The sequence below is a fragment of the Callorhinchus milii genome, unplaced genomic scaffold (assembly GCF_018977255.1).
Source record: "Callorhinchus milii isolate IMCB2004 unplaced genomic scaffold, IMCB_Cmil_1.0 Scaffold6, whole genome shotgun sequence".
Classification (NCBI taxonomy): Eukaryota; Metazoa; Chordata; class Chondrichthyes; order Chimaeriformes; family Callorhinchidae; genus Callorhinchus; species Callorhinchus milii.
The window spans coordinates 25,929,543-25,954,101 of NW_024704747.1; the positions used below are offsets into that span (position 1 = coordinate 25,929,543).

The window sequence follows — 24,559 nt, forward strand, 5'->3', positions numbered from 1 at the left end:
GAATTCTATGATCAAATTCAGTAATTTGCCATTTACGTTTAATTGTATTAACTGATATTTCATCACTGTAATATATACCTTTGCATATTTACGACAGACAACCTAATGCTGGCGTGTTTAAACGATTTCACCTTCATTGTGACCATCAATAATTCCAGTGATATTACAAGCACACCCACAAAACATCATTTACTTCCTTAAAATCTATCAGTATACAACAGTGACTTTATTCTACAAGGTGTGTGAGTGTGCGTGGGGGGAGGTGTGTGTCTGTGTGTGTGGGGGGGGGGGGGGGGTGTTATTAAGTGTGCTACATAGTCAACCCTTTGACGAGAAAACTATTAACATAAAATACTAAACGATTTTTTGTTTACCAAATTAAATGGCATTAACTGATATCTGTTCCAAAAGTGTGTAATTTAGAAAGTCCGATTATTTATCCACAATAGGAAATTACTTTGGTATTGAGTCACACGGGGAAATAGACGTCACTTTCAATTGGAGTCTATAACTGCTATGAAACCTGTCAAGGGGTCGGTTGCTTTTTGTGCAAACCAGATGCCACCGGTGAGCACTCAGCATGTCACTGAATGAATGTCAGGCGGGTTACCAAACCCAGCTATGGACCAAATAGCAAATATCTCTCTTTATAACAAAATAAAGTGTGTGTGAAGCAGAAACTGAGTGAGTGAGCAAGATACATTTCTTCAATCTTCCTTAGCGGGGTTTCAACGTTTTTAGAAAATGGCAATCATAATTGGTATTTATATAGCTATACGGGTGGATAAACCGCAGAAATTATTTAGGACTTCTGCACAAAAGCCTCTTCTAATCTTGGCTTTTGGTTCCACGATGGGCAAACAGGGGGCATACAATTTTGAGCGTGCAGTGTATGATTTCATTGCAATTGATTCATCTGAAAAATACATTTGCAAAATACTATAGGCACACGTATATTGATTGGATTTGCTGCATAATGTATAAGAACATTTTTTTAAAAATTCTGGGTGGGGCGGGATATGTGATAGGTATTGCCTTTCTTATTTTGTGATATCTATTGCAGTGTCACGGCTTTCTCTTGAAAGTTTCGTGTGTTAGTGGATGTTTTAGACAAGCTTTTAACCAAAACAAATGTCGCCTGTCTTTTGAGTCAAACTATTGCAGCATTTTTCGGTATGCTTACGTTTGCAGTGTGCAATAGAAATCAAGCTTTAATTGTATTTTTAAAGGGTTTTCTGAATGTTTCTCCTCCCTAGTCAATTGAATGAAACAAAATCTGGCAGAAAACGCTCTTTAGATTTCTGAAATATTTTATTTCAGGTATTATATTTCAGATATTTTATTTCAGATAGCAAACAAAACATTGATTTCCTAAATGTTAAGGAGGAATTGCTAGAATCAACTACATTGATTTAAACTGGTGGTGGAACAGAACAAATAGTTGAACCCGCTCAGTTTTCGTTTTTATTGGACGCAAAATTGCCTCATTTGGAGCTACAATGATTTTCCACAGGATAATTTTCATCTGGCACAGGCAACCACACGTGGATTCTCTCTCTTACAATATCATCATATTTACGTTAGGTCAAGAAAAAAGTTTAAAGGTTATTTTCTTGTATAATTAATTTGACAGTTTGTTATGTTCAGGGCGGATTGTTCAATTATTTTTAATAATCTGCAATAAATATTTAAATTGAATTTGTTCTATAGTGATAATGTTTTATGCACATCAATGTACCCAAGTTTCTAATATATATATATATTGTAACCAATACTAAATATTGATTTGTACTCCCAAATCCTATTATTTCCGTGTTGGCCATGTACTTTCCTGCTGGTGATCGTTTTAAAAGGCTCCATAGAATTGTTTTCGTATTTTAGCCTTCAATTCCAACCAGTGCACATACTAACCAACGGTATATTCTGCACTTTGTAAACAGCTCTAAAGAACTTAAAACTATTTGTGCGAATGAACATTCATTGAAACAATCCTAGTTAGGAAAACATAATCCACGAGAAGGGCTCCATGGCTATTGCAAAGGTTATTGAAAGTAAAATTCGAATTCCAATGAAATGATAGGAAAATGCTTGCTAAATTTTTACTTCAAATATTTGAATACCTCCCATTTTTCTTCCTCCTCTAAAAATATTCAGATGAGGGATTAAGCTACCACCGCATCTGTCAAAAACATCTGAAATGTCTGCCCTAATTAAACTAACATCCAGATCATGTGTTTCAATGTTTCCTCAAGTTGCAACAATAACACGCGAGAATAAAATAAACCTTTACACCATCTCTGCCGAATTCCAATTTATAAATGCACAAAATGGGTCTAATTCAGTCACTCAAATCGTGCTGTGAGGACGTTTGGTGACAGTATGACTCTCAGCTAAAATGCGGTGTGTCAGAACTGTTATCGAGTTCCTCTGAATGCTGAAGACTGTGGCAAACATATGCATGAACGCAACTGACATCGAGCTTCGAATTGCATTAAAAACGCCGACAATGACTTTATTCGTCGTCGGATTCTGCTCAGGTGGCGGTGAAACGGGGGGGAAAAAAAAGAGAGGAGAGAGAGAGAGAAAAAAAAAGCAACCAAACAGGCGCGGGGCAACGAAAGGAACATTGCACCGAACTGTTGGGGACGCGCACACACACACACACACACACACACAGAGAAAAAAAAACCAAGAGCAAGGACGAGCCACAATAATTATTGTGGTTGTTATCAAATAATCCGACTGTGCAATTGAAGCGAACGTACAGGTGTAGATGTAAGATATGCACTCTATTGTACACAAGAGTGGCTTTAACATGACGTTAAGTCTGCGGCCGATCTGTGCTAATTCCGTTGCATCGGTTCACAGTGAAGCTCCCGCCTCTGCAACGCAGCACCGGACTCCCTGCGCTTTGTGTCTCTTTCGCGACACCACACACACACACACACACAGAGGGTCCAGAGCGGCGGCGGCGCGTGAACCGCCCGCGTCACGTGGGTGAGAGGTCACGGGCACTCGACCCCGCCTCCTCCCCCCCCCCCCGGGGTGGGCTGTGCGCCTGCGCGGCAGGAATCGGCGCGCTCGGTCGGTCGGTCGTTCGGGTCGGTTCGGTTCGGTCGGTTGGTGTCCAGGCGCGGGCCGGAGAGCAGCAGGTGAGCGGGGGACGGGGGTGAGGGGAAACGCTTCCAGGTGCGGCTTGTGTTGTAGCTCCCGAGATCCCCCCTCCCTCCCTCCCTCCCCGCCCGGAGCACAGGGGCCGCGCTCAGAACCGCTCGCGACTCGGGGCTCGAGGCTGCGGCTGAGGCCTAAGGTCTCCGGTCTCTCTGTGCGGTCCCCGGACGGGACGGGGGGGACGGGGGACGGTTTTGCACGTCAGCTTTGTCCGCGCTGCTGCCACCTTCGTTAGTCCGCGGCGGTTAAACCTCGAGGCCTCTTTCGCTGCCCGGACAGCCCAGGCCCGGACCGGCCGGACCGGACCGTTCCTCTGCGTGACAGGGACTCGGGGCTTGAAGTGTATTGAAGGGTTTCTCTCTCTATCTCTCTCTCTCTCTCTCTCTCTCACTCACTCTCTCTCTCTCTCTCACTCTCTCACTCTCTCTCTCACTCTCTCTCTCACTCCCCCTCTCTCCAGTTATTTTTAAATACTAAACCACCAAAGTCGATTGGCTTTTTTTGTTGACCAGAGTAGCACGGGTCAGATTTTCCCCCTTGGCCGCCCGCCCGGGCATCAGGGAACCCCGCTGCCCCTTCGCAGTCGTGTGTACTGCCCACCGCGCCCGTTGTTCGGCCCTCCCGATCGACTGGAGGTAAAGTGGCGTCCGGCAGCCCGGGGGTCGGAGCGCCCGCCCGCCTGGCGAGCGAGGGACCCGGGTTCGATTCCCGGCCGGGCGAAACCCCGGGCGAGTTTCCTTACTCCGCGCGCCTGATAACAATCCCTCGAGAAAAGAAGATCAATAATAATTTGGTCACTCAATCCACCGACTGTTTGTGGGACGCCGCTGCGCGCAATCGGCCGCCCCGTTTCGCCCACAAATATGCGGTCAATTCACTTTGCAGTATATTCTGTGAAGCGCTTTGAGACGTCTCGAAGACGTGAAAAGCGCTACATCAAATGCCAGGATTATTATTATTATTAGACATTGTGTTAGTTGAATAATCTGAAGTTTCTCAGATCTCCTATCCCGACTTGACTGCCCCACACATTCCTCCGTTCGAGCCTTGGCCTGTCTCAAGACCCTCCTCTTCGATCGGTCACACTCCTACCCTCTGTTCCCTCCACCCTTCTTGATCCCAACCCCCAGCTTGGGTGCAAACCCTTGACTGTCTTGCACTATGGGACGTCCTACCAACATGAAGGAAGCAATACAACTGTAATTGTTGTTATTGTTGGATCATCCAACTGAGTGCTGATTTGGTAACCCTGCAAATTAAATTTCATAAGGATATTAAGGGATATGGACTTAAAGATTTGCCTGTCTTAATGGTGAAACAGGCATTATGAGCCTGCTACTCTTCCTATGTTCCCAATTTCAGATGAGTCTAGGTAATACAGAATATGTCTTTACATTTTAAAAAAATGTTGTAGTATTAAATCACTTTGTTCAAGTATGAAATCAGGGGGAAATGAAGTGATGTTCACCAGAATTTGTTTTTTCAGTCATTTGTTAGCAAAAACTAGGTTTGGTTAATGTTTTTCTTTTAAGTATGTGGTTCATACCACTATATACTGCAGATGGAGAATTGCACTTTCATGGATGTAAATTTGTGTAATTCTGCAGGTCAAGAATATTTCTACACCCTATAAATAACTTGATTTGGTGTTCTACTTCAAATCAGTTTACTTGAGCCATTGCAAGATGGGAGTTGTATTTTCGTGCTGGAGGGTGAGTGATCATTTACACTTCTAATGAAAATCAGAATTATGATTTATTGTATGGATAACTGCAAGGCAATTGAGGTGAAGGGGAGATGGGGCAAAGGACTGTGCTGGGTGGGTGTACAGGTACAATCTTGGTGATATAAAGTAACTTAACAACAACAAATTACATTTGTATTGTGCATTTCATGTCCTCCTGACATGAAAGGCACGGTACAACTGTAATTTGTTGTTGTTCTTGTTGCCTAAAAATGATGAAGTTTGTAATTGACCATTTTGTAAAAAGAAATTGTGACTGTGCACTTTTATCAAATGTTTTCAAAAAAAGAAGGAATTCCGAGGCTGAATTTCCAGGTAAGCAAGTAGGTGTAGCAATTCCATGTGGTATTAGAACTGGTATTTTTAGTATATCTGGTCAATACTAGCACCTCCGTCATCATTTTCCGCTAAGCTTCACTTACAAATCCTGAAATTTAACTTTTAAGCCAACTAAGAAAGTGTGCGTCAACAAACTTATACTGTGCTTAAACTAAAAGTTAGCCATTAATACATTTCTACCATTGCTGGTCAATCCAAAATAGAATAAGAGGCATTTACTTTGATCCACCCCAGTGGCTGAAGCAGTTACAAACTGGTTCAGTCACTGGTGTATCAAAGTAAATGATGAGTCTTCTATCATCAATTCAAATGGCTACTCCCAGCGAGCACAATAATGTGATAGTGTGGCATCATTGCACAGTATATGTGATTTGTTGAAGTTGTATGTTCCATGTATCTTTGGAAACCTTGATGGTCACAACCCTGATTGGCAGCTTCCTAATTAATCTGAGCAGAATTGAGCCAAATGGCCTCTGCTAAATTGATAGATGCTTTTGTGGTCTTATTTCTGCTACCTTTTTCCTTATCACTTTCTGTAGACTCTTTCCCACTATCTTGCACAAATCGTATTAAAAATATATTTGTAAATTTAGGCAGTTTACTTTTGATGTCTGGCTGTTGTGAAAAATATTACCCAGTTAAATGTTGCTACTGACTAAAGTTAGCCTCTATAGTTTTTATTTTGCGTATCAAAAAAGCTTGTGGTTTATTTATACTAGCATATTTTCAAAATACTACCTGCAAATATTTTAACTGCTTAACTACTATACATGTAACATGAAAAGAGAATTATATTTTTGAAACCAACACCTGACTTGAATTACACTGGTTTGATATTTGGTCGCTGAATAGTGAAGAATTGTGAGAAAGGGAACAGGTTTTCAAATGAAACAATTTTGAAGAAAATTATGTACATTTAGTTTCTGTGCATATTTCTCTTCTTCCGCCCCATTAATATAAAAAGATCCGATGATTCATCATTAGTAGGGTGGATTCCCAAACTCAACCATGCTGTCTGAGAACACAACTGAGATGGCTAAAGGTACTTCCTACAGGGAAGAGAGATTGGATGAATTGTTACCCAGAGCACACACAGTATAGTTCCAATTATAGAGTGACTTTGGGAACAGGGGGCTTGCCTGCTGTTGATTGATGTCATGAAGTGTAGGGAGACTTGGAAGGCTAGGAACATTTTAATTTTTCTTCTCTTTCCACCCTTAGCCATGGTTAAGTATAGAGCAAAGATATGGTTTGAGGAATGAGTTGTAGTAAGCGAAGAAAGGGAGGCAAGAGCACAATGAATTGATCAAATTCAACTGAACAAGCAGCAGTTCCCAAATGACATATCATGGTGCAGAACTTGATCATAACCCCATTTTATCCAAATTGTACACATTCCAACTGCCAGTGGTATTCGTCTGGATTTCGGTAAGATCAATGATTGAGGCAAGAGAACCACAAGTGAATATTGGGCATCCCTGTTCTTCACGAGTTCACTTAAATCAGGCCATTATTACACTAGGATTTAAAGTTAATGCACATTGATCTGCTGGCTGCTAACACCATATTAATTTAGGATAATTCCCATTTCAAACTTTGGAGGAGGGTGGCAGAAAGCATAATCAAAGAGGAAAGTCTTTGAGACGGTACTTCAAGGAAGCAAGGGAGGGGCGAGACGTAAGGATTCTGAGATGAAGTTCCAGAGGGTTGGGGCAGAAAAGCTGAAGGCCCGACCACAAATGGCGGAATGGGCCAAGCGTGGGTACGTGAAGCAGGCCAGTGCCCGCTGAGCGGAGGGACCAGACTGGTTGGTATGGTGTTAATGGAAGTAGGGAGGAGCAAGATCATGGTGGGCTTTAAAGTTGAGTACAAGAATTTTAAACTCAATCCTCTGAGGGATGGAGAGCCAGTGAAGCCAGGCAATGATGGGGGTGATCAGTTTATAGAGTTTGGTGCGGGGGGAGGGGCACACAAGCTGTTGAGTTCTGAATGATCTGCAGCTTGAAGAGGGAAGAGTTGGAACGTCCGGCGAGCAGGAAGTTAGCATGGTCGAGCAAATAGCAAACATTATGGTTGAAGATAAACAAACTACAATGATTATTACAATAGAAATCAATTAAGCATTCTCCTTTGCAAAACAACTTTGCAAAATATGGCTCGTTTCCAACTCACTGATGTCTGCAATTGCTGCAGAGCTTTTGTTGCCTGAACACAAGCGCTTATGTCTCCAGTTACTATCGTCTTTAGTTCCTTGATGTCTGTTCTTTCTGGATGGCCTCCCTTTCTTCTGGTTCCCTGAGATCTACCCACGTGTATTTTACTGCAGGAGTTACAGGATAGTGATCAAGAAGAGGAACTCCAGATGATCTTGGTTTTTCGTTCTCTTCTCTTTCGTTTCTAGGCTGATGCATGCTCCTGCTCCTAGCTTGGCTAAAATCAGCATATGCTTCACAGGACTGAATGTGGAGCTCCTTTGTCTGTACAACCCGGTTTCATGTCGAGCAATGATTTTATCAACTGAGCAATCGGGCAGTTAGATTCATATTAAAATGTAACCTTTGAAGAAACTGATCAGGAAGGTGTGTTGGTGCTTAGATGAATGACATAGTGAAATAAAATAATAATCTTCACATTTGATATACCATCTATAAGTTCAAGAACAGTTTCTACAAATTGCAGTGACTATTTATAGGCAAACATAGCAGCGGATTTGCGCACAGAAGTGTCCCTCAAACATCCATGAAGTGAATCACCACTTTTATCAAAGGATTGTTGACCGGGACACCGACAGAAACTGCTTTCACTTTTCAAACAATGTCATGAGATCTCTTAACATCAACCTGAACAGGCAGACAAGACCGCAGTTTAATATCTAATTTAAAAGATGGCACCACTGACAATGCAGCAACCCCACCCTCCACCCCTAGCGCAAAACCCAATGTGGGCTTTGCCGCACAAGCGTCTGACCAATAGATGAAAGTGCTACAAACTTGAGCCAGGCTGCTTTTTGGGTTAAAAACACTTAAGTAATATTAGGCCTTCAAAGTCTTATCAGGAAAGATAAGGACAGTTGGAACTAAAGCCTAGAAAATCAAATGGGAGTAGTCCCTGAGGTATTGACCTATCATCTGATCAGGGAAAAGTAATTGAAATCTTATAAAGCCCCTTGAATGTTTACCTCCCCACGAGGTAAACCTGTTCATGGATTAAGTAGAATAACAGTAAATATATTTACCAACAGTTAAACCAAGTCCTTTTCCGTAAGTTTAGATTTTTGCTGGAATGTTTTATTGGTCCCTGAAGATACAATAGCTTAATACCGTTCATATCAGTAGAGATGGTTGAATAAACTTGTTTGCCTCATTTGCATACTTCAGGTGCAAGAACAGAGACTAATTTCCAACTGTGCTCAGTCTCCAGAGCTACCTCGACTAAAGCTCCAAAAATAGTGCATTTTAATAATTTTTATTTAAACGTCTGTCGCTGTAAGCAAGTCTTAACATAGTTTGTTTGTCTATTTGTGGCACTCATGAGTTGTTTGATCCCACTCATTATAATAGTCATTATAAACTGGCTATCTGATATTTGGGGTAATGATTAATTTTTGTGTTCAAAATATGCCATGTTGTCAGAGTGTGGAGCAAGAAATCAGTGTTCGATTCAACACTTAATGTTGAATGTCAGGCCTATGGTGGCAGTAGGGATGGTTTAAATGTCCCTGGGTTAGGGGAAGTTTAAAAAATGTTCATCCTATGAGCCAGTGACCTCAAGAGTGAGTAATTGAATTTCTATGTGTATGTTGTGTGTGTTTTGTGATCCATTTCTACTTTGAAAAACACATTTTGCCGATGGTAGTTTCCATTGAGCTTCAAGTGTTCCTTTTGACGGATCCAAACATTTTTTTAAACATTGGAGCATCATTTAAACACAGATCAATTGTTATCAAGGCGGTGCTGTGGTTCTTTTAGATTGGTCTTATTGCAGGAAAACATCATTTTGTCTTTTAGAGGCTCCAGAGTGACTGATTATGATTGAATTTTGGGCCGAAGAGCCTATACTGCATCTGTGACAACAATTGTCACATAATCAGTAGTCAGCACAGAATCCTAGGATTGAATGTCTATTTGGTGTTTATGGATCAGCTGCGAAAGATGCAACGCAATTGAAGAGTTACACCATGACAATGTGTCTGATCATCACTCAGTATTTCTTAATGAACATTGACTCAGCTAAGATACAGAAGATGACTGGGTAGGATTGATGAGTCTTGTCAAGGGAATCACCAAATGAAGTCTGGATTGAGAGATTGTTGATGGGTGGTAGGCAACTGCACAGGCAAACACCCACCATGCTCACCAAACTACATTATTATATTGCAAACTACTCTCGTACCATTGTAGGGTAATGTCAAGATGCACTAAGCAACTGTAAACTATAGTGTATTGTGTTCTTTCTCTAAATGCAGCAATCCAAGATAATGATTTGATTGCTGTGTTTATTGCTGAGGGTTGCTGTATTTAAGCCAAAAATGAAACTCCTCCAGGAACGTTTCATTCATCCCCCAAATCAAATGTATTTAGAACATAAGATCTGAAGTCTTCTCTCCTCTCTTTCTGCTCCTTTCTTTTCCAATGTGAAATTGTACAGAATATCCCTGTGGGAATTTGAATCCCATTTGTAGCAGTCAAGCCACACTTGATAATTTTGATACTTTTGATCCTTGATATCCAGCCACCTGAGATACTTTAGTTTGGTACTCTCGTTTGTTAGTGTAAAATGAGGCAGCAAAAATCTGTTTCCAAATGAACAGTTCACCTTTACATTGCAATAACTCCTCTCGTTTCTTTTTGGGAAAGTATTTTTTTTAGTGGCAACTTTTTAAATCAAACTGGTTGGTTTGAAGAGCTCGCTCTGCGGAAACGTGTTTTTTTTAATCACAGATATTGATCAGGTCATTGAAATATTTTCTGCATAAATATAAAAAATATACTTCACACCAAATCTGTGAAAGTTGGGGCAGAACATTGATCCCAAGTTTGAGGACACTTTTATCAGAAACCTTGGTTTTGCTCCTCCACAAGTGATGGTACCCTATGTAAAGGACAGTTCAGTTGCTTAACTGAATGACCAATGGATAGGACACAATTTACTCTCTCTTGTTTTCTCTTGCTTGACCTATGATGTATTAAAAAATAAACAAGTACTTGTATCCCACTTAAGGGAAACGGCTGCAACTAGACAGCTTGTGTACTCCTTGATCTTCATCCTTCACTGGATGAATGCCAGATTACATGGCACCCATCTGTGGTATAGCTGCTTAATTTAAATGTTCTCATTTAATGTGTTGGTGACATAAATAGTTAAAGTACTGCCCACTGGGTTTTATACCCATTGACAGCCAATATCAATTTAAACGCGTGTATAACTTATTTTGTCGTTACCTGTGGCAGTAGTGATGCATTCTTGAAGTAGGACTTTCAGCTTTCATTAGAAAATCTTTTGTTTCTGTTTGAGATGATCAAATCCTCCGTTTTAAGAATTTAATTTGTTGCCTTATATACTCTTCTGGATCTTTTATATTAACAGATTGAAAAGAAATGTCTGCTGCTGTAGATTTCACCCATTTATTTTGAACAAACAATGCATGTTTAGAATTTGCAGTTTGGAAAAATACACAATCCTACTTTACAATATATTTTTTGAAGTCTTTGAGAAACCTCAACGATGTGATCAGGCGCTATATCAAATGCAAGGATTATTATCATTATTATTGTATCCAATTTTTATATTTTCTGCCAGTTCAGTGCTGCTTCTAGAGGAGCCCTTAATTGAACTACTGAGGTAGAAATTAACTCCTCTGTCTGCCTGGCTCAATTGGAAGCGCCCTCGCCTCTGAGTCACAAAGTTATGGGTTTAAGCCCCAGGTTGGGACTTGGAACTTCATTGAGGGTGACACCCCAATGCAGTGCAGGCGGAGCGCTGTATTGTCAGAGCTGACATCCTTTGGTTGAGATATTAAACTGAGATCCCGCCTACCTGTTCTGGTGGATGTTGAAGATCCCATGGTACTATTGGACAACAATCCTGCGATAACAAAAATAAGCATTTAATTCCGAGTGGATTGTGAGACATTGCTGTGCACAAATTGGCTGCCATGTTTAACTACAAATACTGTCATTACACTTTACAGTAAATCCTATGAAGCGCTTTAAGACATTGACCCAGCATGAAAAGCACTACATGAAATGCAAATTAAGTAGATATTAGCGGAACCTTGTGTTGAACTATTGAGTCATGGCTATCCAGTTAGAGCAAGATGGTTTTCTTCCATAATAAAGTGCTATAATAGTTTTCTAGTAAAGAAACTGCATCCTTGCAGATTAAACCTATGATAACCTGCAACCTTCTGCATGTACCGCTCTAATAAATCTGAGCTGCCTAATTTACATGACCTCCTCAGCAGGGAATGTAAAATGAGAGGAATGCTGTCTAGGCTGTGAATAAGTGCAGGAAAGGCTAACAAATTTATTTTCATTATCTGGAAAATATTTGGTGGGAATGGATGTTTATGCTTTATTTGCACAATTGAGTTTCCTGTGTCAAATTTGTTCCTCTAAGTATTTGGTTTGCATATTTCCTTTTGCAAACTTAGTTTATATTTTCTTTATTATAATTTGATGTGATTAGTTTATTGATACTGAAGTGTTTTATACCCTACTGGTGTGTGGGCATGGAGTATTGATGTAGGACCTTCAAAACATACAGTATTTTGTAAAGGTATGGGAGGGTGCCATGTGCTCGCTGCAATAGTGTTAATATCTTCCACTATCCCATGTTTGCTTGTGGTAAAAATAGGCTGGGAAAGGTTATACACACCGCATAGAAGATACAAATGGGCTGGTGGTAAGATAGTAAAGGTTAGAGGGTTCATGGGGCCCTTAATGAGCTATCATGCTGCAATGTTGAATGTTTTTTTCAACTATTCTAAGGCTAGAGCTTCAAGGGTGACGTGGTGCCTTTCATGAGGAAATTTATTTCAATCACTTGTTTGATTGAGGAGAGTTTTATCAATATGAAATATTCCATAATGACCGTATTTTTTCCCTCTAAAATAATGAAGTGATCGAACCTTGCTGTCACTTGCATAACTAATTTGAGTTTTAGGTAGAAAGTTTGGCATTATGTGCTATCAGATTGATGACTGATTAATATCAAAACTTTTCGTGCATTTGCTTAATCTGTTATTGCATGACATTGATGGTGCAAACAATGTATGGATAGTCACTCGTTTGAACCAGAGATCTACAAATCAGAGCAATTGAATTTGATGCATTGGCCATTGAATAAAAAGCGTAAACACAAAAGACCATGTGTGCTTTAGATTAATGCTCACAAGAGTGAATACATTGGAAGATTTCCTTTGTAACATTTGTTTTTCTTCTACAGGCTAAACCTTCCACGATAGACATTCTGGAAAAAATTGACAAGGTACAGTTTTCTCTTATTTCACTTTATCTATGATGTAGGATATTGTGAAGTATTTTGGTCCAGTTATATGTTTAAGCCATACTAGACCTTTTGATTACAATGTTTTATATCCCAAGCTAGTTATTTATTTAGAAGACAATTTATTATTTTTTATGCTCTATGATTGTCCACCAACCCTACTTCCTCAGCCACTCATTTTGCTCCCTTGTTAAATCTGTCAAACTCACAGCTTCCCTCTCGCCATTCATTACCCATCCTAAAAACCTTTGGTTCTTTTTGCATATAGTGGGTAAATGTAACAAATGCTGTTTTGCTCCAGTGTTGACTATCACTCCTTTAGAAACTTTTCAAACAAATTTCCACCATAATTTATTCTGAGACTGGCCGATACCTTGATTTAGATTTTTTTTAAGTCACTGATATTATGGGATATGAAATGATGAATAAGATTAAAACAATCTAGTTCCTTAATAGTCACTGATGTATTACAAAGTGGAGAAAGCCTACCAATACTGGACGTATAATAGGGTCGTGAATGTTTATGTTCAGATCCGTTGAGTAATAACTTGGGATAAGCCGTTTCCAAAGGGGGGAAAGCGTAAAACTGCCATACACATTGTCTTTAGTTATCTCTGTATGTGATTAGCTGGTATATGGAGAATTGGTTTTGGATGGAAGTGGGTCCTCCTGTCTTGTCTTCTCACAGTAAATGGTGCAAGCCTGGAAACAAGCAAATAGTAATTAACAAATGGATGTAATCATTCATATAAATAAATAGTTGAAGAAAACAAACAATTGAAAATTTATACACTTCTTGTGGGTTTGTTCTCCATTACTAAGTGGTGTTTCACTGAAGCATGTGCTTAAACAAAGTATTTACGTGCTCAAGTTTTAGAGTTCTGTTTATGAATTGCCGAGACTGTAGAACTTGACTGTTGCAGCAGATTTTTTTCTCTCTCCTTGCATCTTCCCTGTGGATCTAAGAACCAGCTGGAAAGCATCTGCTGCTTTTGGGGTGGAGCGGTGGCAGGGGTGTAGAGGGGGAAAGGGAAGAGAGGATAGAGAATAAAACTGAATAAGAACAAAGAAGAATGAAAAAAAAGAATTGGCAAATTTTCAACAATACCCATCTGGTATTGAACTTTCATAGGCTGCTCCATAACACCCTTTCCCCTAAACTTAAGCTTCAGCTACTACTGAAAACATTAGTTGGCTCATTGCAGGAGTGGCAAGGTTCAAAGTATTCATTGTGTTTAAGCGAAGCTTCTTCACTCTATAAAATATGCTATTTTTTTTCATTTATCTAGTGGGAATTCCTTAAACAAAATACACTCCATCCAGGCATTATTATTCTGTTTTAAGAGTGACAAGGAAGCATTTTACTCATTAAATTGATGAAATTTTTACAACCTTTGAGTCAACTTTCATCTTTTACAAATAGCGAGTGTTATTTATTGTTCTTCAAATTTTGAAGATCAAGGAAACAAAAATCACTGAGAGTTTTGGTAGTCTGCAACCTGGAGTCATATTTTTTAATTTTTGTCATGTTCCACCGTTTCTTAAAAGTTATTGTATTTCGGGAGTACAGATTTGATTAAGTCCTTATATTCCTCCTTTCCTAGTTTCATTTGCAATGAGGATTGAAATCACCTTCAGGAATTTATTTTGCAAGGTGCCGGGCAACAGTTTTAATGCGCAACATTGTTGTTTTATACATCCACAGTAACTTTTTAGTAAAAAAATAAGTTGAATGTATTGAAACAATTCAGTATCTCTGAATGTCAACAGGGCAAACATTTTATGACTTAGTATCTTAAATCCATAAAATAAGACAGACATGTTATTGCGAGACCATGAAAAGAAATGCCACTGATCCCACTTCTGGGAAGATGGCTATTTTTGTAGTGGTTGAAGCTGGCTAGTCATCTTTTACCACTTTTCTGGTATAGTGCAGGACCACAGTAGACCTTTTGAATCAATGTTATAAATGAGCCCATGCTCAACTGGGGTGTGTTCTGAGGTGTTGCTTTATCTATCCATACCCAGTGTTTCAGCAGTCTTAAGATTGATGTTTCAAGGATCAGAAGAAAACAAATGTTGATGCAATAAATTATTTTTTCTTTGCAGGAAGTAAACGCATTGGAAGAATTCAGGGAAAAGAATCAGAGACTGCAGAAGATTTGGGTTGGGAGATTGGTCCTGTATTCATCAGTTCTTTATATCGTTACATTTATATTTGTGTACTTCTGGTGGTTTCCAGAGGAATGGACTTCACGACTAACCCTTGCACTTCCAGGGTTTTTATTTCCTGTCCTGTAAGTAACAACAACATGCATTTATATAGCGCCCTTCACGCTTCTCAGAGCGCTTACGTAACGGTCATGATTGTTGAACAGCAAAGCTCGACAACCAGTGTTATTGTTTTCCATTGGTACAAGTTATAGAAGTTCACACCATACTTCTGTAATACTGAAGTCTATTTAGAATAATTAATGATTCAAAATCAGCCACGGTCTTAGTATAATTTCAGGTTCTTAATTTTTAATTCACTTTTTGTTGATGGGGAGCAATGTAATTCTGTTAGTAACGGGTAGAATAATGAAAAATAAATGCATATGACTTCAACCTTAAAATACTGCAATAATATTTATATTTCTGCCTTTGTTTTTCAGGGTTTGGTTAATAAGAAAAGCTTTGATTTGGCTGTTTCGCAAAAGGACTGAAAGGAACAGTAAGTAATTTTGCACACTGTTGTATGAAACATTTAAAGTTATACTAATCCTGTGGACAATTTTGCTAAATTATTTGCCATGTAATTTTGGGTAAGTTTAAACCAAAGTCTTTCAAAACTTATTACAGGTGATGCCCTCGAAGATTTAAAAGTACAACGCAAGAAAATTGTAAGTTCTGTAAACCTTTTTGAATTAATATTAATATTTTTTTGAAAACCATTTTCTTGCTTCAGATTTTTTTGATCATTGATTTAGTAGCTTTCAGGCAAAATAAGCTTCCATTTTAAAATTTGACAACTTATTTAGTATGTATTAAATAATCCGTGTATTTCCTCAATGTGGTGAGGATACCTCAGCATGCTTCACAGGATTTACTTAAAATGTGGTGACTGTTTATTTGTAGGCAAACACGACAGGCAGTTTGTCCACATCAACGTGCCACAAACAGCCATTAAGTTTTCCCGCAGATCAGTACAAAAGCAACAAAATTTATGTTTATAAAGCGCCTTTCATGTTGGAAGGGTGTACACCCGAGTGGCACTATTTGAACAGAGAAGAGAGTTCTCCCAGTGCCATGGGTCAACAATTCCCCAAATATAAAAAATGGTGATTTGTTTCATGGCTGTTGTGGGACATTGCCATGCATAATTATATTGTCGTGTTTGGCTACAAATACAGTCACTCCATTTCACAGTGAATCCTGTGATGCTCTTTGAGATATCCTTCCAACGTATAAAGCTGCTATACCAAATGCGAGAATTATTATTAATAATAAATAAGGAACTAATTTTAATGTAAAACACTGGATAACTTAAGAGCTCGTATGTTAATCACATATAATGGAAATCTGCTGTTACTCCTGTCCTTCAAAGACCTGGCTTTTTCCAAGGCCTTTTACAGTAGAGGCTGAGCCTATTTATTACTGGTTGAGCTGGTATATTCTGGTTCTCAGCTGTCTTCAAAGATCACTGGCCAGATTTGAACAGTAACTATACCTCTGTGCCAGTGATACACTTTAGGGGTGGGAGTATAAAATGACTCATTCCCATTAAGTTCAAACAAAAGTGTTCCGTAAAAAAATCTTTACAGTAAAACATTTAATAGAAAATAAGGTAAGATAAATGGAAATGCAGAATAACCAAACTAAAATTTAAATATTAAACAAGGTGGTAATGAAACGCCAAACTAAGTCTCAGACTTAATGATTTGTAACTCATAGATACAACCCATAAATTCCATCACAAACGTTCACCAGTAGTTCCTGTAGAAAAATTAGAGACTTTCTTAAAGGGAAGTTTCTATCAGAACAATTGTTTTACTGCTGACCCGAAATAATTCATAAACGTTGGTAGCGTTGGTAACTTGAATATAATGATATGTCAATGAATCTGAAAATTTAGTATAAGTGCAGAGACATTTTTTAAACGGCTGAGATTTGAAGAATCACGTTTGCCATTTTAATGGTTAGTGTCCAGTCATTTCTGTAAATGGCAAGTATTTATGTCAAACCCTGTAAAAATGTACCATTTTAGTTTTGTGAACTGACGTGGGAGATCATTTCAGAATTAAATACTTAATGACTTTAGAGACTGGCCACGATGCCCCAATTAAACTTTTATGTTATTGCAACAGCTGATGCAGCATACATTATTAATATAGTACTAGTTAGTTGCTCTAATAAGGTTTGAGGGTACTTAGTGGTAGAATTTTGTTTCAATGCGTGAATTTCAGCTTTAAAGTATGTATTGAACTTTAAAACTGGTGCCGGAAATCCATTGAATTGGTAGCGGGTCAGCATTCTGTCCTCTCATCCATTTAGACTGGATTTCAGACTGATTTAGTCTGGATTTAAACTTATGGGATACAGTTGTAACCTTTGCCACTGAACTCTTCACGAAATGTGTTTCGATGGTCAATTGAGTAAAAAACAGGCCCTAATTCTGCATAAAAAACTGGCTAGGAAACCCACTGAGGATCGTAGATATAGAATGGTTCAAATGGCTATATTTTGCAACTACTTGATTATGCTTTTCTGATGTACAATCTTAAATTGTGCTTGTACTTTGAAGTTCGACATGACCACATAACAAAACTAGTTTGGCGACTGCTGGCTTCACTTGCTCTTATTACGGTTTAGCAAAATTGTTCAGGAACATTTCAAAAGAGAATTTCTGAGTGCTTAAGTTATCCATGAATATGAGATCTAAAAGTAAATTAGGTAGGGTCGTTGTTAAGTATTTTATGGCAAATTCAATTTTACATTTTTAAAATATATTTTTCCTTCAGATAGGATAGCTCTTCAGATTTTGCCTTATTTGGTACAATATCTTATTTGCTCAACTGTGGCAGTTGTTAATTGGTCAAGAACTAAACTGTTGTTCTTTGACTAGGATTGATGCTCTGGAGAAGATACTAATGTTGATAAGTGATGAAGGAGTACAGTGGCAGAAATTCAGTTCTGCGAGAACATGAGGGAGAAAGAAAAGCAAGAATTCCAAATATTGTTTCACTGCTAAATATATTAACATCTTGAGAGGTACCTCAAATGAGGGGAGGGAGCGAACGAGTTGGAGGGATTCCACAATGGAGTTTTAAGTGCTTGGAACAGCCACGCATTAGCGAACTTCACAATATTGGATCGAATTTATGATGGTTACATTCATTTCCAGGCAAATACTTTGTTCAGCAGTGCCTTTTAAAGATCATTTACAGGTTTCACTTTGCTTCATTGCATAACCAAATCAGCGTACGGTATTAATATTAGGAATTGGGTGCAAGATTTTACTGTTAATCTCAAACCCATAAATGTAGTTACTGATAGTTTGAGAGCAACAGATCACTGTTCTCAACCATCAGTGTGGAGAGAGATTTGCAATCTTCTTGTATAAACGAAATAAAATGAATAAATTAAAAATAACCTGAGTTCATAAATTAACTGAGTACAGGCAAAAGTCAACCATTTGAAACTGAGCAAATTCAGTTTGATTCGAAAGCAATCTCAACTGCAATATTAGTGATACACATGTGTTAGTTTTCATTCACAAGTATGCATTTAAACTGGAACATGCAAAGGTTTTATTTAGATGTGTATCAGTGATGTCATTTCAAGAGCTTCATCTCTTTTTGACGTAGGGTGCTGCCGTATCTCCTTTGAACTTGAATCAAGTTCTTTCTGGTATGTGCAAACCCATTAGCAGATGTTCTGTTCCTCTGCCTACATCATTTTACATTTTTTGTCAGTTCATTGGGAGCTGTATACTCCCCGAAACCAATTCCAATCAGATTAAATTGAAGCAGATCGGACTGAATTTGTTCAGTTTTCAAATGGTTGACTTTCGCCTGTACTCATGTAAGTAAACAGGTTTATTTTTTAATTTGTTCATTTTATCTTGGTTTACAAGAAGATTGCAAATCTCTCTCCCACTGATGGTTTGAGATTAACAGTAAAGGTTAATGAGATATTGGCCCTTAATGTCATTAAAGGAAATTTCATTGCTCTTTTTTGCCTTTATTGAGCTTTTGCGGCATTTTGCACCAAGCTAATTGCTTCTGCTAATAAATAATCTAAAATCATGCTGACAGCGGTTAATTGGCACACCGACTTATTTCTTAAAGCACTCTGCTAACGACCTCCTTTAAATTAATAGCATTAACTGCTATGAGGAAATAAATCTGAGGAATTGCCTGTCATTTACTGTCATGTCTAATAACTTTCAATAATGATTGCTGATAGATTTTTGTAAATTCCATTATTGAAGTAGGTGCATGTAATTATTCTCCTCATTATATTTAAACAATTAACAATATTTGGTGTTTCCTCGCAATGAAGCTGTTAAATGCAATTAACAGGCTTCAAGGCATTTTGAACAGTTTGTTCCCTTGAATATTTTTACAAATTTCCCCACTGTGACTGTTTTGCATTTTAATGTTTCACTGTAGCAGAACAAAATGCCCTAACAAAGGTTATTTGCGTGTTCGTTCAAACACATTTGTCTCGATTTTTAAAAATATTACAAAAAGAGCAACTGTGTCACTTAAGTACGAACTAAAAGGAAAACTGTATATAAACCTAGAAAATGTTTCGGAAGAGATGGGGGGGGTGTTGATTGACTGTATGTGTGTATGTATGTAGCATTGCAGGTAGCCTCATTAACATGTTATAATACAAAGGAGTCGGATGAATGAAAGCTTAACAGATCTAGCTCATCTAGTCATTCCTCATTGCGTATCTATCTAGCTACTGGGGATCAGCAGTGCTTCTCTCCTCTTCACTATCTATAGGACTTGCAATGATCTCTTTGTCACGCTAACCAGAACTAGGCCCAGTACTCAAAATGAAACCTAATCAGAGCTCTGTATAGCTCCAGTGTCACGTTTGGGAATCTGAACTTGATTGCGATTTGAGCCAAGCATCCTGTGCATTTCTCTTTTTGCTCACGCTGGACATAGTGTAAGCAGTCCTTGGTCTCTTTTTCACAGTGGCCAGAGATACAGTATCGATTTTGACTCAGCTTGAATCCCATGAGCACAGAATGGCTTATTCACTGTCTTTTTTTCTCGGGATTCAAACAATTTCAGTGCCGATACTGGCATTTTGGGGAAAAACACTGCTAAATGTTGGTACCGGCATTGTAATTACACTTTGTAGGAAAATTTTGGCTCCCCGGACCGGATTTCCCCCCATTAGTCCGGCCAGCTGGCGTTTTAGCTTTTAGTCTAAGCTATTGGAACCAGCTGACCTCATTGGTAATGAAATTCACATCCAAGTCACTTCAGGTATATAAGGAGTGGGAGAGATCTCACCCTGGACTCCTGAGGCATTCCACTCTCATTTTTCCCAATGACTACCCTGTTCTTCGTTCAATGTAGTGAGCTATTAAGTCTCATCCTTACCTTGAAACCCATTGACACTATTTTGTAAAGGAGGGAGTCAATTTTCGTACTTGTCAAAGTAATTTTGGAAGTCTTTACAAGTCTTTACCAAATCTTTACAACTTTCCACTGCCACTTTGGGATGTCACCTCCTCAAAGTCTATGAGAAGTCACATCATAAAATATGAACTCAATTTATGTATACAAGACAAACAAAATTATAAAATGTTTAGTTTAATAACTAAGGTGTGACCCATTTAGGTACTTATCAAAATTGCTCTTTCTCGTATGAATTTGAGGGGAAAATAGAAGTAGTATTTCATAAACCCAGTTAGTTCCATTATTATTATTTCGTGAAAATTTGTCAATGATTGTAATTAATCAACAAAATCTCATTGTAAAGTTTTTAGTGAGTAAACGTCATTGTGGTAACTAAAGAGTGATTGACGATAATGATTTGTGATGCATCTAACCAGATTTTCAGTAGGAATGATTTTCAGAATGGTGTCAGTAAGCATGGTTTGGGGTAAAGAGGACTCTGCTCAGTGTTATGATGCATGAGAAACGTCATGATAATATGCAGCTATAATATCTTTTTTTCTTCCCAAATAGCTTGAAGAAGTAATGGAAAAGGAAACTTACAAGAATGCCAAAATTATTTTGGAGAGATTTGATCCTGAATCCAAAAAAACTAAAGTAAGTCTTCAAATTTTTGTCAACATCCCTGGATGTTGATGTAAACGGGTTCAATATAACCAAATAATAGCATCGTACATGAAGTTTCAAATTATGTCAACATCCCTGGGATGTTGATGTAAACAGGTTCAATATAACCAAATAATAGCATCGTACATGAAGTTCAAATTATACAAGTAACATATGACATGTAAAGTATGTTTTGTATGTCATCCAAGGTTATGAATTAACGTTTATTTACTGACCTAATTTGACTTGTGACTTTTTTTCCTTTAAATATTGAGCACGGTTGTGTGGGTAAGGCCATAGCTATATATAGCTTCCTCTACACTTACTCACTGCTTTCCAAAAAATGTTCTTTAAATCTAGCCTCCCCTGTACTATTATGAATTGGAATTTCCCCATGTTATTGCCAGCATCCTGCTGCTGATGTCACTTTGTGAAAGAAGGATTTCAGTGGAGGTTTGTTTGTGTATGTGCAATACTTAGAATGCGACTTCAGTGTCGACTTGATGTCGAGAATTTTTGTAGGCATTTGTTTCAGTAGTTTGTTTATACTGTATTGATACCATGTTTGAGACATATGATCGAGATGACCAGCTATTACAAGATCCACTTGTAGAATTTTTTAAAACCACATAGTTAAACACTTCAGATGAATTCAGTTAGCAGACTAATTGAATGATGCCATTCATTATAATTACTCCTGGTTGTCGTATCAATTACACTTCTTTGACCATATTAATAGATTCATGTCCAATGTTGATATCTGTCAAATGTCAGTGACAAAAGTTGCACAGCTGTTCTGCTGGCGTTATAACAATTATTGATCTTCAGTGTCATAAAAATTGGGTGCCTGTCAAAAATTGATCATGCAAATCAATGCATGGACAAAGAAAACTTGCACTTTTTCATTCATTGTTTTGTATTGATGACTGATGTATGCATTTTGGTTGGATCTTATCATCATACTTTCTATGGCAAAAAAAATGATGCTTGTGTCCTTTGCAAATGTACTTCCAGAATAGTGTAAGCTTTTTTTTTGCACATACCTTGCTCAATCTCTGCAAAACGCTACGTGTTTTCCAGATGCAAGGGCAAGTTGTTATACGTATTGTGTTATCACCCCCGCAAGAATACCTTTGGGAAAGGGTTAAAGCTCATTACATTAGATATACTACTGGATATACTAGATACACTAAATACACTGTACTGACACAGATAAAGATAATAATCCTTGCGTTTGATACAGCACCTTATCACATCTTCGAAACGTCTCCAAGCCCTCCACAGAATATACTGTAGAGTGAATTGACTGTATATTTTGTGGGGCAAAATGCAGCAGCCAACACAGCAGTGTCCCACAAACAGTCATGGCGTACCAAACCACTTTCCAGCGCCTTGGACGTCCTCCCAAGGCGCTGTACAAATGTAATCTTGTTGTTTTGTTCCAATCCATGAACAATTATTGACCTGGGTTTACTATTGCAGTATATGAAGGATTTGAAGATTCATGATCAGTTTATCAATGTGGAAGATTTCAAGGGACCTTGAATTAAGTATCACAGCAAGCCTCTGTTCTAATGTATAAATTACATTTTGATATTTTTGTTAATAGGAACTTGATCAGCCAGCATCTGGAATCCCAGGTACTCCAAGATCTGGTCAAGGTAAACTGTTTTACTTAAATACACAGGCAGAGAGTTGTGTTCAATGTTTTCAATTGTTGGTGAAATTATTAACAATTATCATAGTAGTTCTATTCCAAAAATATTTTCATGAGAGGAAATTGTTTAGTAGAGAAGCTTATGAACCAGTTTCTTCAGAACATGGAGTTGTATTGCTGGCTGCAGTTGCATGAATTAAGAAAATCGTATTTTCACAGCATGTTGACTGTAATAACTTTCTCCTCTCCATCAGTAGAACTGCGTCAGCGGACCTCGGGTCAGAGAGGTCAAACTCCATCCACTCCACAAAATCCAAGCCAGGGAAACCCACGTGACCTACAAGCTGGCACACCTGCTCTGCAACCCAGCACATCTGCACCCGGTGGACCCCCAGAAAAAGTTCTTCAGGCAGTTTCACAGACACCTGTACTCTCGAGACGGCCCATTTCCCCAGCTACTCTGATGCCTGGAATGGGTAAATGGAGCATTTGACTTTAATCACGGCTTTCAGTACTTCCCCGGATACCAATAAAATGGATAATTTTCTTTGTACATAAAATAGATCATTTTCTTTCTATACAAAAAGAGTGTTTTATTTTCTCTGCTTTCAGAATCAGATATCTGATATTGTAGACCTCCATATTTAATTAACCATTAGTCACTGGCAGCTGGTCTCTCATATCTCTAAAACCCTTGACTAAGCTTATTAAAACGTTGCAGCACTCCTGTTTAAATGGTAATAAATGTATGCCAGCAAAGTAGAAGCAGACTCACTGGGAGAACAAAATACAACAACAAAATTACATTTACATTTTCTTGTATTTAGATAATTATAAAGTTTGTAAAACATTTTCAACGATCCTGTACAATGGCATTTGTTGCATAAGCTGTTAATATGTTTATTTATCAGAACTGCCTTTTTGCTTTTAGGTTTTCCACATCATTCGGCAGACTGAAAATCAATTAAATACTAAACGTTGAACTACAGGGCTTCCATATGGTAGTAAATTAATAACCAGCAGGTAGCTAAGAGTTTGCCAAGATTTACAAAAATGACCAGTCATCTTGCCGTAATTGCTCTTGATGTTTAATTACATTAATTACTGTTGGCCTGAATAGCAGCAGAAAATGACTCCTGCATCACGAGGGTTGCAAGTCCTTAAGTTATTAATTCTGTGCATCCTTCTGAAACATTTTTCCCCTGCAGTGCATCTGGCAGCAGTTCCAAACAGCTGTAAGTTGTTTTTTGGTGTGTGTTTTACACTGAAACAATGTTAGTACCACAGCATTGCATCAGTGCAACCTCAACTCCTATGATACTTTGGAGAAATATTGATGCTTCTCTACATCCAAACACCTCAATTGAAGTTAAACGTTCTTCAAAGACTTGAAGATTAGGATTGCCAATTTTGGTATAGAATTTAGAATAAAAATAGCTTGCAACTAATTTCAGTAAAGGTAACTCGAATAATATTTGTGAACCGACTCTATTGGTAAGTCAGAGAGATGAAAGAAATCTAATTCGCTACCTGAAGATGTAAAACTGTACACAAATGTAGAACATCAAAGATTCTTACAAGTTTGGTTAACTTGTGCACAATTTGTTATTTTAGTTCAATATCCACAATGAACATTGCCAAATACATTAGCATAGTATGGTTTCAAATAAAGAATAGTTTTGTGATAGTATGTGTCAAATAACCCCTTCCCAGTATTAACCTATGAATTCTTATAATTGCAGGTCTACATCCTCCTGGTCCTCCACTAGCCAGGCCCATCCTCCCTCGGGATCGAGGGGCTGTTGATAGAGTAATTGAATATTTAGTTGGTGATGGACCACAGAACAGGTG

At 38.3% G+C, this 24,559-nt stretch overlaps 1 protein-coding gene across 1 annotated transcript in view; it reads left to right on the forward strand.

Annotated features, from left to right (window-relative positions):
* The first annotated feature begins 3,046 nt into the window (after positions 1-3,046).
* Positions 3,047-24,559, forward strand: part of lnpa (limb and neural patterns a) — a 40,555-nt gene continuing 19,042 nt past the window's right edge. Inside the window, exons 1-10 of the mRNA XM_042336428.1 lie at positions 3,047-3,152; positions 4,779-4,883; positions 12,701-12,742; positions 14,870-15,057; positions 15,415-15,473; positions 15,602-15,642; positions 20,959-21,042; positions 22,661-22,712; positions 22,963-23,184; positions 24,451-24,556. Coding sequence (XP_042192362.1) covers positions 4,857-4,883; positions 12,701-12,742; positions 14,870-15,057; positions 15,415-15,473; positions 15,602-15,642; positions 20,959-21,042; positions 22,661-22,712; positions 22,963-23,184; positions 24,451-24,556 — 821 coding nt within the window. The 5' untranslated portion in view covers positions 3,047-3,152; positions 4,779-4,856. The remainder of the gene's footprint in view (positions 3,153-4,778; positions 4,884-12,700; positions 12,743-14,869; positions 15,058-15,414; positions 15,474-15,601; positions 15,643-20,958; positions 21,043-22,660; positions 22,713-22,962; positions 23,185-24,450; positions 24,557-24,559) is intronic.